At 39.5% G+C, this 11,033-nt stretch overlaps 1 protein-coding gene across 1 annotated transcript; it reads right to left on the minus strand.

The window, feature by feature from the left end:
• Positions 1-481: 481 nt before the first annotated feature.
• On the minus strand, positions 482-9,337 carry LOC118424680 (phospholipid phosphatase 2-like). Its single transcript, XM_035833338.1, has 7 exons — positions 9,153-9,337; positions 8,560-8,720; positions 7,341-7,482; positions 6,213-6,378; positions 5,276-5,333; positions 2,758-2,934; positions 482-1,798 (listed from the first exon to the last, which is right to left on the minus strand). The coding sequence occupies exons 1-7, from the start codon at positions 9,211-9,213 to the stop codon at positions 1,694-1,696; spliced, it is 870 nt and encodes a 289-aa protein (XP_035689231.1). The 5' UTR covers positions 9,214-9,337; the 3' UTR covers positions 482-1,693.
• Between the last annotated feature and the right edge of the window lie 1,696 nt (positions 9,338-11,033).

Raw genomic sequence — 11,033 nt, forward strand, 5'->3', positions numbered from 1 at the left:
TTACCAAGAAACTTGCCACTAATGCTGTGACCATGTTGACGTCGTTGCTTGACAGTTCCCTGTCTAAACTTTTAAATTAAAACATGTTTGTATTCATCTTTGCTGGTACAAATCACGATTTTCCATAAGTGGCCGCAAGCACATTACTATTCTATTGCAGTTCCCTCATTGTTCGAAAGGCGGCAGTGCAACTTTGTGATTACTTGCTTCTTATCTCTATTAAATGGAGATGTAACGTTAGGTTTGGGTGTGGCTGGCTGTGTACTGCAGCAGAACTTTTTTGTATCTTTTGATCTGGACATGTTATTTTTTTAGTGGCAGATAGCTTGTTGTGTAAGGAAGAGTACATGTTTGCCAGCTTGCACCTGATTGCATGGGCGTTTTAACCAAAATATTCCAAGGAGAATAACGGAACAAAGGAACGACGGATTTCCTTGATATTTAGCATACAGGTATCTAAGGCAGAGATGTTCTCATTGAATAGAGATTATGCAAATTACGACTTTATTTGCATATTTGACGAGGAAAATTTATATGTACATTTTCCATTATAGTACTAAAACAGGTGCTGGACAGCCACTGGAGTATAGTACTTTGCGGAAGGTAAAAGATTAGCAGATATTAATAAGCCCCTAATTTGCATAATAAATGCAATATAATTTTTAAGGAGCAGATAATTAAATTGTCATTGTGACCTGAGAATATTTCATGGATATATGAGGCCTCCGAACACTTTTAATGCTTCTGAGACTTAAGATAAATCATAGAATTGCATTATCAATGGTTAGTGAAAATAAAACACGTAAGATTTAGTGAGTTAATGTCAAAAGAACAAATAACTTATATAACTTTAGATGGTTTTGTAAAAGTACGACTTAATTCTTTAACAATTTAGAATTATATATAGTACTTAGCATTGATAGTGTGTAATACGTGTACAATTCCTGTTTCATTTAGTCTTTTTTTTAGATACTACATTTCAATTGTTTTCAGTTTGATTATGAATAATTAAAATCTTTCTTACTATATGATTTCGGCTACTTAAGCCCTCTCCCTGCATGTTTTCTTCTTCTGTATGAGATTTTTTACAAACATATTGTACGTACATGCAAATAAATAAATAAGTAAGTAAATAAATCAGTAAATCACCAAATAACAGAGATGAAGAATATATACTAGTATTGCCTTGTGTGTTCAGCCATCTCTACCACCATCCTCGCCTCTTAATTTAAGAATAAAGGCATCTTTTAATCATTTTGCAAGCTCGCATTAATTTTGTAGTGTCCAGAGAGTGCCATCCATATTATCAAATCAATATGGCCTGTTCATGAACTAGTTTAACTGTAATACCCAACACCAAAAAATGGACTCACCCAAATTTTCGACAGCACAGCATCAGTCTTCGTCAAGGAATGAACAAGCCACTGCTGTCGTGACGTCACGTTATGCAAATAGTGACTCATTGAGCAGTGGATTAGTCATTCCTTGTCAAAGACTGATGCTGTGCAGTCAAAAATTTGGACGAGTCAAATTTTTTAGTTGGAAATCACAGTTCAACTATTTCAAGAATGACTTCTACCAACACAGACGAGCTTTCAAGTTAACATGGCCACGGCGCTCCTCTTACCGGTGTAATTTTTCCGACTTCTACTATATCTACGCGACTCAACCTCTGCTTGGAGAGTAAAAAAATTCAGTCGTCCTCTGAGAAGGGTGTTCCTACTGTCGCCACGTGCCAGGAGCGCGCACGAGCCGCTGCCGTACCCCGGTCCCAGAACAGGTCCGACACGAACAGCACCTGGGGCGGGAGGAACACAAGTAATGGTATCATCATGTATAAATACATGAAAACGTCTTCTAGTGCACACTGGTAAAAAGGTACAGGACACAGAGGTAACTCACTCCAGCGATGAGTTTATACCTGTGGACATGAAAATGAAAACTGACACACACAAATAGAGGTACAATGATAATAAATAGAATACAGTATTTGTATTGCGTAGCCCAGGGTGGAATATAATGATATAAGATCACTCTTTGGGTAATTCTATGTCTAACTCCAATAAGTGTGGCAATGGTTTTAATTGTTTATAATGATTGTTGTTGTATATGTGTTGTGTTTGTTTTCTATCCTTTCGCCTGGCTGTATGTATGAAACTGCGCAGACGTGAAAAAAATCTTGACATGCCTGCGGAATTTTAGGAATTCTTGTCAAACTGACGCAGACTATACCATTAAGCTAGCCCCAGAGGCGTCGCCAAAAAAAGCCTAAAGGGACCCACTTAGTCTCTGCTCAAAGAGCTAGTTATCTACCACTCATAAATCACGGCCACAGTATGTCCAGAGCGGTCTTGGAATGTTATATTCCAAAACCGGAACTTCCACTACAGTACCGTAACGAGCCGCCAGGGGGCCAACGATTTAATCATTTTGAGGTCTCAAGACCAACCATATACTAAACATGAAGCAATTTCATTTTGGCCTTAAAGTGTTCGCAGACAGACAGACAGACGCACAATTTCACACAGACACACCAGCGCTCCCGAAAACAACCTTCCTGGTAAAAGTAATAAACCTGAGGCAATGAGTTTTTCGCCTTGTACGTGTCCCACCACTTAACAAGTACACATGCAAAATGCTGTGAAAGGGGCATTTGTATAAGAAGACCACGCAATTAATGGCTAAGAGATCACAACGTTAACCCTTATAGCAAATGTAGATGATTTATCGTACTGATATAACTTCTATCCCTCTCACCATTATAACAGCAAAGCTTACTCCCAGCGCAATCCCCCTGTTTACTTCATAGATGTCGTGATGGTAGATGGCTACACGGGTGTAGGAATTCCACACAGCGAAGGCAACAAAAGCTGCCTGAACCGCCGGCTTGACGAGCCAGGGTCCCCGCCACTTCCACCGGGCCTGGATGTAAACCTGTTCGATAAAAAGTAAAGCAATGTTTTTCAGTTTCATTTCAAGTGCACTTGATTTACACTATGCTAAGAACAGCTAATGTACTACCAGTTACCTACCATTTAGCGTCCACTTTAGGCCACGTCATGCAGTCATGCCTTTGTCACTTGAACTTCGCCTGTCGCTTAACGTTGGTGGTACTGAATTGTTTTCCTCAACCGCTTGGACCATGTAATGTGATGCTCACTTTCTGTCTTTGATATTCAGGTAGAGCACTAAAAGTAACAAGTCTCAAGTGTACGATAACTGGTAACCCTAACTGTTCATCTTGTGACAAAAAAAAAACATTGTACGACCAGAAAGTGTCCAAAGACATTCTTACTTTCCATCATTCCTGACCGATAGATAACAATACTAAGGAACACACATACTATAGAAGAAGTGGGCTAATTCCCCCTTCCATTGCCTCGAAACAAGTCAAGTCCAAGAAATCTTCTTAGATGCATTTTCAAGAATGTAGCACAAAATAGGTAGTTCTTAATGTCATTGTATTTATCATTCTTATATCTTTGTTACTTATGTAAGTTTTTGCAACAAACAAAATTTCATTTTAATTGTGGCAAGTTCTGATTGAGCATGAAGGGCCATGCGATACCATATATAACGTGAACAGCATTTTTTTCTAATCTTTGCTCGCAAAGAAGCGCCATAGTCTTTGAGTACGACCGACGTCTCCGGTTATAACTCCTGCGGGTCCCATTAGACCGCCATGGTAAAACAATTCAAGGAGATATGACAATAAACCATCCCCGAGGTGTGCGCACTTGAGATATCCTTTGTTCAAGACAATGTTTACATGTCTTTAAATGCTTTATATTTAAAAATACTAACTTGCCAGTGTTACATGTATGCTATTGAATATTTGAACTCTTTTATAACGCCACTTTGCAGGCAACAGCCTGAATTGTGTTGGTGTGTGCACAAACAACGGGATATTAAGGGTAAAATCCGTTTATCTCCAAAGAAAAAAAAATATATGTATATTTATCGTTTCCGATAACACCCCGGTCCGGCCCAGGTTTGGAAATGTGACCGAATCATCACAGAAATATTCACTGTCCATGGCTGTATGGTACTAGTCTCTACCAGACTCCCGCCTGGCCGAATAGTGATAGGGGGGTTTGACCAGGTTAGGAATAGAAGTCTAGTAGGAGTTAATTGGCCTAGAAGTGAACTGACCGACCGGCGGATAGCTGGATAGACTACAAGAGACTGACTGAAATCACGTGGGATAAAGTTGATTGATTGATTGATTGATTTATTGGAATTGCAAACAATACAATACACGTGGGACACAGGCAGCGTTATTTGTCCCTAATTATAATTGGCCAAATTCTTCTCGTTTTTTCACCCAGCTGATACATCTGCTTGGAACCTAGTATGGACCCCTCCCGTAAAGCCTATGGTAGTTCCTCTCCGACGAGACTGATTAAAACAATTCAAAACAGAACTGTTCTAGTGACGTTCTCGTGACTTCATGGTGTCAATATGTGTACATAGTATTTGTTTTATACTTGGAGTTTTTCTCGTACCGTATATGCTGTAACTGTCAACTTAGTCTGATTTTAACATGAATTAAGGATGTTTGTGCAAAATCAACATAATTCAGTGAACATGCTTCCAACATTGTACACTGCCAGTTGATTCCTAATAAAATTGAATTGAAAATTGAATTGAATCAGAAGTACATGTATAATAGGAGCTCAGAAATCTTTCTCCGATAAGTTATCAGGCTTCTCTGTTACCATGGAAGCCAGCAAACACAGCCTTCAACAACATGGTAACAGACAATTCTTTGACAATAATTGATCCATGTTAGCACATATCCATAAATCATCGGGATTAAGATGTTACCGATTCTCTCATTAAAGCTAAGGGCACAATCCGACGTACGTGCAAATAAGTGGTGTCTACGTGCTAAAACGTTGGCAATCATTTGGGATCCGTAAGTGGTAAATACGGCCTCCGTACGAACTCGTAGGGAATCTGACGGATTTTGGAGCACGCAGACACGCCGTAGAACTTTACGTGCAAGCAAAACTTTGTGCCATCGAGCTGCGGGTTCGCCCTACCCCCACCCCGCCGTACGTACCAGTACGGGCGACGTGCCTGCCCTGTACAACTTGAACGTTTTCAGAAATATGTGGCGGACGTGGCCTCCAAAAAAAACGTACGGCGGGTTGTGCCCTTATCTTAAGCTTCTAGAGGCCTGACCGTGCGAATGACAGCATGATCTTGTCAGGCAATTGCAAGATGCCCACACTACATCAATCTTAAAGTTTACATGAATAAGTATACTCACCGCAAGATACACTGCTGTGTAGAAGTGAGATGCCGCGTGTCCCGATACAAAGCCCAGCCTGTGATAACAATAGCATTCAAACTGAATAAAAATTTTCCTATCCGTTCAATTGTTACTATAAACAAGTTGAATGAACGGCGAATCCTGTGCAGAAGAATTGTAATCATTTATACATGATGAAATGTATTATGTCATACCTGGGCCATAAAAACGTTCAATATGGATGCTACGGACAAGTTAATAACTTGTAACGTCATGTTTTATTCGCAGGCGGCAAAAGTACACCCGAATTTTGTTCTTATTACAGGCTTGACATACAATAAACCACATAAAAACAATGACAATAATTGCTTAAAGATCGTGTTGGACAAATCAAACAGGAATAATTACAGACATCACCAACTCCAGGCACAACTATTTGCTCCATCGCACATCGCACCATCTCACGTGTGTGTGTGTGTGTGTGGGGGGGGGGGGTTCTTTAACGTGCCTGGTGTGTGGCTCTCCCCAAACACGGGACCTCCATTTAACGTCCTATCCAAGCAAGGAGGTTGACAAAGGAACCTCTTTGATCCGACGGACGGCCTTAGCCGATGGTAGGTACTAATTTGCATCTAAGTTAAGTGAGGAAAGCCTTTCCCAAGGACACAAGATCGGTGACATGGCAAGATTCGAACTCGAGACTTCTAGGTCCTGACCCAAACACGCTGCCGCTGCGCCACACAATCCCAGAAATCTACATTATCAAGTGTTTAACGACAGGTTTCTGGAATCTTCCCAGCACATAACTCTTGGAAGCTGAAAAAGACTTGCAGTAGGACAATCGAAACTTCTATGCGGCAACATTTGTGTTGGAACAAAGATTTTTGCTCTGTACTCCCAGTTTCAAAATGTCACATTCATGACATGTTTTATTTCAGTTCTCTGGGACACTTACTTCGATTGTTCCATGGTGTATTTGTCTCCAGTGCAAACGCTGGGAAACAGGAGGCCTCTGTCGGTCGTGCAGGTAAAGTTGAGGTCGCACACTTGCAGGAAGTAGGGTCTGAGTTCCCCGACAGTGTACTTTGCTACATACACCACGGATGCCACCGCACTTAATCCTGGTGGGTGGATCAAAAACAGATTTACATAACCTACACACAAAGGTACAAGAATTAAATGACTTCAAATATTGACTTCACTCTTTGCAAATCATATCAATAATGCTATGTATAGTCGGGCAACCCCGGCTATGCGTGCTCAACAGCCAAACTAATACATATGTAGATAAATATATAAAGGTAAAGTATCAGTTTCATGGTCGGTAATGTATCATTTGATCATTTAACATGGTTTTTAAATCAAGTTGCAACACAATCTGTGTAACACAGTCAGTATGACCGTATTAGGGAAAATTGGCGTCAAATGTTCACATATGCCGGAGGAAACAGTCGCCAACATGCTGCAGACCTGTCAGGTACCCTCTTTAATTTAGGTGCTTTACATTCCGTGTAGCTTTTCAATTTTACCCTATCAGCTCTATATGTCATTAAAAGAAGCATCTGCGTCATGCTTTGGTTTGTTACGAACTTATAATTACTGGCCAATTGTGCTATTTAGCACACCAAAATCTCTCTAAATACACAACCACGGGTGTCAATGTGATTTTTTTTTCTGCATTTAACTGAGAAACCTATAGACACGCGTTAAGATGTGACTGCAATGAAACAATATGTGAAAGGTACAGGTGAAATATTAGGAAATGTGAAGCATGAAATGTGATGCTCTCTGACCATAACGTGTGTTTTTAATTTGTATGCTTGTCGGCGACAACGCCCCCTTTTCTGTCATTAAAAAAATTCCCTCCAATTTTTAGGAACTATTTTACAATTATGTGTTATTCACATTTCATAATTTCACACAACATTTCATATCATCCCTTTCACATATTTTTGATGAAGTCACATTTCGTTATACCCTTGAAAGTTCCCCCATCGAATTCACATAAATGTCACATAAATTTACGCCCCTGTGAGTGATATAGCATACCAGTTGCTGGGACCGGTTTACAGAGGTTGCTTACCGAACAAGAAAATGACGTTATTTTTGAAGAGCCGTACGAAGAAATTGGTGAGAATGTCGCTGTACTCCTGCTGGTCTGCGCTCCCTCTGTCGTTCAGTGACCGCTTTTCTTTAAGATATAGCGTCAGCTCTCCTAACACAAACTAAACAAAAATAAAGAAAACAAACGTTCTAAGCATTAGAGGAATGACTTGCAAGCATGCTTTCATGATTGCCTCGGTGAAAAAGGGAGGACTTTTTTGTCTGTTTGTTTAATCGTCTGTGTGTTTGATGGTATCTTAATGATCCTCTTGGTAGATCCTAGAAAGCCAAATGTCAAGTTCAACTGGGACTGCGGACAATCTTAATTTTCGGTTTTTGACCTGAAGTGGTCCGAGTTCTGAATACAGGTCCTTAAGTTTCAACTGCACAGACTGACAGATGACAGGGCCCAGATAAACTCAACATGTCAGAATCCCAACAAACTATGACCGTACTCAGTAAAGCGGAAGCCACCAATGACCTACTGGGTAGATGAGGGACAGGTCAGAGGGTAAATAGGGTCAGAGGGGTTAGCATGAGGGTAGAGGGACATGTAACTTGTCTGTTCAATCGGCAATTCATCATTTGTGCATGAAAGTAGCTTAGTTCAAGATGCACACAGGATAAACTATTCGTTATGCAAATCGGAACCTACTTAACATTACGTAAGATGAAATTTTGTATTCAAGTGAAGTGTGTCCAGTATCTATGAGATATCTGACATATACGGTTTTAGCACAAGTGGAACATTACATTAGAGCTCTGATTGCATAACCACTGAAAAAGAATGTCTTGGTTTATCAGTACTAGATAATGGAAAAATTCAGACTTTTGTAATCAAAAAGTAACATTGATATATTATGTAAATTTGCAAACAACGAGGAAATGTTAAGAATCATTGTGACAAAGGATAGAACCTCACACTGCTATCTAGATCGGGCTCATTTAAGGATTCCTGGGGTCGGGAACTTTTCCTGTTGATGTACTCGTAGAGTTTAATATTTTGGTATCATAATGACGTAATTATGACGCCATAATGCAATATTTGGTCCTAGAACCGCCTGAATAGAGGATTTTCGTTATACTGGAACAACAGAAATTGATTATCAATGGTTTCTTATTGATATTCAAGTCTGTCTTTTCTGTTGCCAATGACGACGGAATAACAGACGCCAATATAACGTGAGAAGATGACTCACAGCTATGATGGACATTGCTATGAGGAAGCCCCAGTGTCCGAGGATCCGGTGGGCCCAGGACCCGGCCCGGTAGGGGTAGGATATCCGCCGGTCTGTACAGTAGAAGCCGCTCTCGTTCGGGTGGATATCACACCATATCAGGATAGCAGCAGGCAGTATAGCTGTGGGAAAGTCAAGCCATTCATGTCATATTAACAGTAAAGAAAGTTATCTCGAAGATGGTACCAATTCTGAAAATACACAAAATACACAAAATATAAGATATAACCGATAACTCTACTGTACATTTCTTCATAAAAGCAACATTCTGATAATGGTAAAAAGGCAAATACCAAATGCAATAAGAACCAATACGAGTTGGCCGCTCAGCTATGGGGAGGGGCATAGACAACAATATTTGATGCCCAAATTCGCATGTTTCACGAAAGATCTAACTTTACAACAAGACATGTGCACTTTTTCTCGGTAAAGATACTTTAAGTCTATCTAGGATGTCTATCATGGTGATCTGAACGAGACTCTACCACAATTTGGTTGCATCTGCATGTCCCAACCAAACGGTAAACACACGACCGGAACCGGAACATACTTACCTATTGGAATGCAAATCAAATCTATAATCATAAGTAGCCATGTCCTCGCTGATGCCACCATATTGAAAAGTTAAAACAGTCGAGATGTATTTCCATCAGATACAAAACATTTTGGACACTCTCTAAACGATTCCACGGCAAGTCTGTTCCTTACACAGGTCAGAGCCAGTTTTTTTATGCAAATGAGAACAGGTCTGACAGGTCCCAGACAACAAGATTGGAATAGCTTGGGGTGTTTTTTGAGACGGAGGACAACTGAAAGGAAATTTATGGGGTGACATAAGCAACCACAACAAGCGTAGATTATGATATTGTAATTGTTAAATGATACATCGAATTATAATCTGTTAACTAAAAAGGCCGACATTTGTTCGAGAGCAAATACAGCATATTTCAGCCATCTTCCTTCCGATACCACAATAGACTGTTCTCAAACCACCCCCGTGCGAAAGTGGAATACCTTCTGCTTAAAAATGGCTTCTGCTAATCACCCTTTCGCCCAAAAATGAATATCTGAAAATTTCCCTTGTGCAAGAATGAACTCTTCTAGTGCAGCCCACGTAAAACGTAAAATAAACCAGTCTGCTAAAAATAACTTTTTCAATCATTACCCTTTTAAAACTGAATTTGAAAAAAAAATACTTTATTATTTACTGGTTTATCTAACGGTCGTAGACGCAGGAATGTAACATGTACAACACGTATTTCATTGTATGGTAGAAATTCGATTTATAGGAAGTAGAGTTCCTCTAGCTATGTAGGAACGTCCTGTTCCAATTTGTTCCAATTTTTGTTCATTTAGTAAAAATCACCGGGCTTACTTACGTATTTGCGTGCGTGTGCGTGTTGTATACACCTAGCTTACTTACTTCTTTGCGCGTGTGCTTACTATTTGCCATTAAACCCAACGGAAACTATTTACACTATACATCGGGCATGTTGTGAGTCGATACTCTTCTCAGCGACCACCTGTCCAAATCGACCGCTTTTGTCCGGTCACCGGTTTCGTGTCAGACTTTGAAAGGGAGTAACTCAACAATGGATTGATGGATTGTCATGAGTTTTGGTATGTAGATAGCTTAAGTGATGCTTCATATAATTACATATTAATTTGCAACCTGGGATATAATTTGCATAATTAATTAAGAAATCGTCTAAACATGCTCAGTTCCAATATAGGACCATTGCAACAAGTGAAATTTGTAAATGAGAAAAAGAATATAGATATATGTTATGCAAAATAAAGACATAATTTGCATAATTAATGAGAAAATGCTATAATGTCATGGTGGTAAATGACAGGAACATCATACTTGTAGCAATTGGAAGTTATGTACAGTTGAACATTGTTGAACATTAATTATGTTAATGAGGTCTCCATTTGCATAAATGCGATTAAGCCTTCTTTCATAGATTGTGCACGCCTGTTGTTTGGCGAAGGAGATGATCAACTAATATAATTTATGCAAATGAGGACATTATTTGCATAATTAATGACAGTTCAGTTCAGACAACAGAATTAATACAGCAGTTGTAAAGAGTAAAATCATTTGGCGAAGGTATGGGGTCGTGGAACTCTAGTTTGTTAATGCTTTTGTCCTTTTTATCTAAGCTATGTTTACTACATTGCGCGATGACATTTGGGATCGGTAGTCTGTGTCCCTCGTTTCCGCTTGTCTGCCAAGACTGTATTTCTTTTAAAAAACACAAGTAAAACAGATTATTTCTATGCGTGATTATCCGCGAACTTAAGGTTTTGTTCACATTGTTCCTCGAATGAATACGAAGAAAGAAAAACAACTCTCTTCAGCTTCCAGCTTTCATGTAGATGACAATCAACTCAATACACATCTACATGTAATGTTGCACGGAAAACAATTC

The sequence above is a fragment of the Branchiostoma floridae genome, chromosome 10 (assembly GCF_000003815.2).
Source record: "Branchiostoma floridae strain S238N-H82 chromosome 10, Bfl_VNyyK, whole genome shotgun sequence".
Classification (NCBI taxonomy): Eukaryota; Metazoa; Chordata; class Leptocardii; order Amphioxiformes; family Branchiostomatidae; genus Branchiostoma; species Branchiostoma floridae.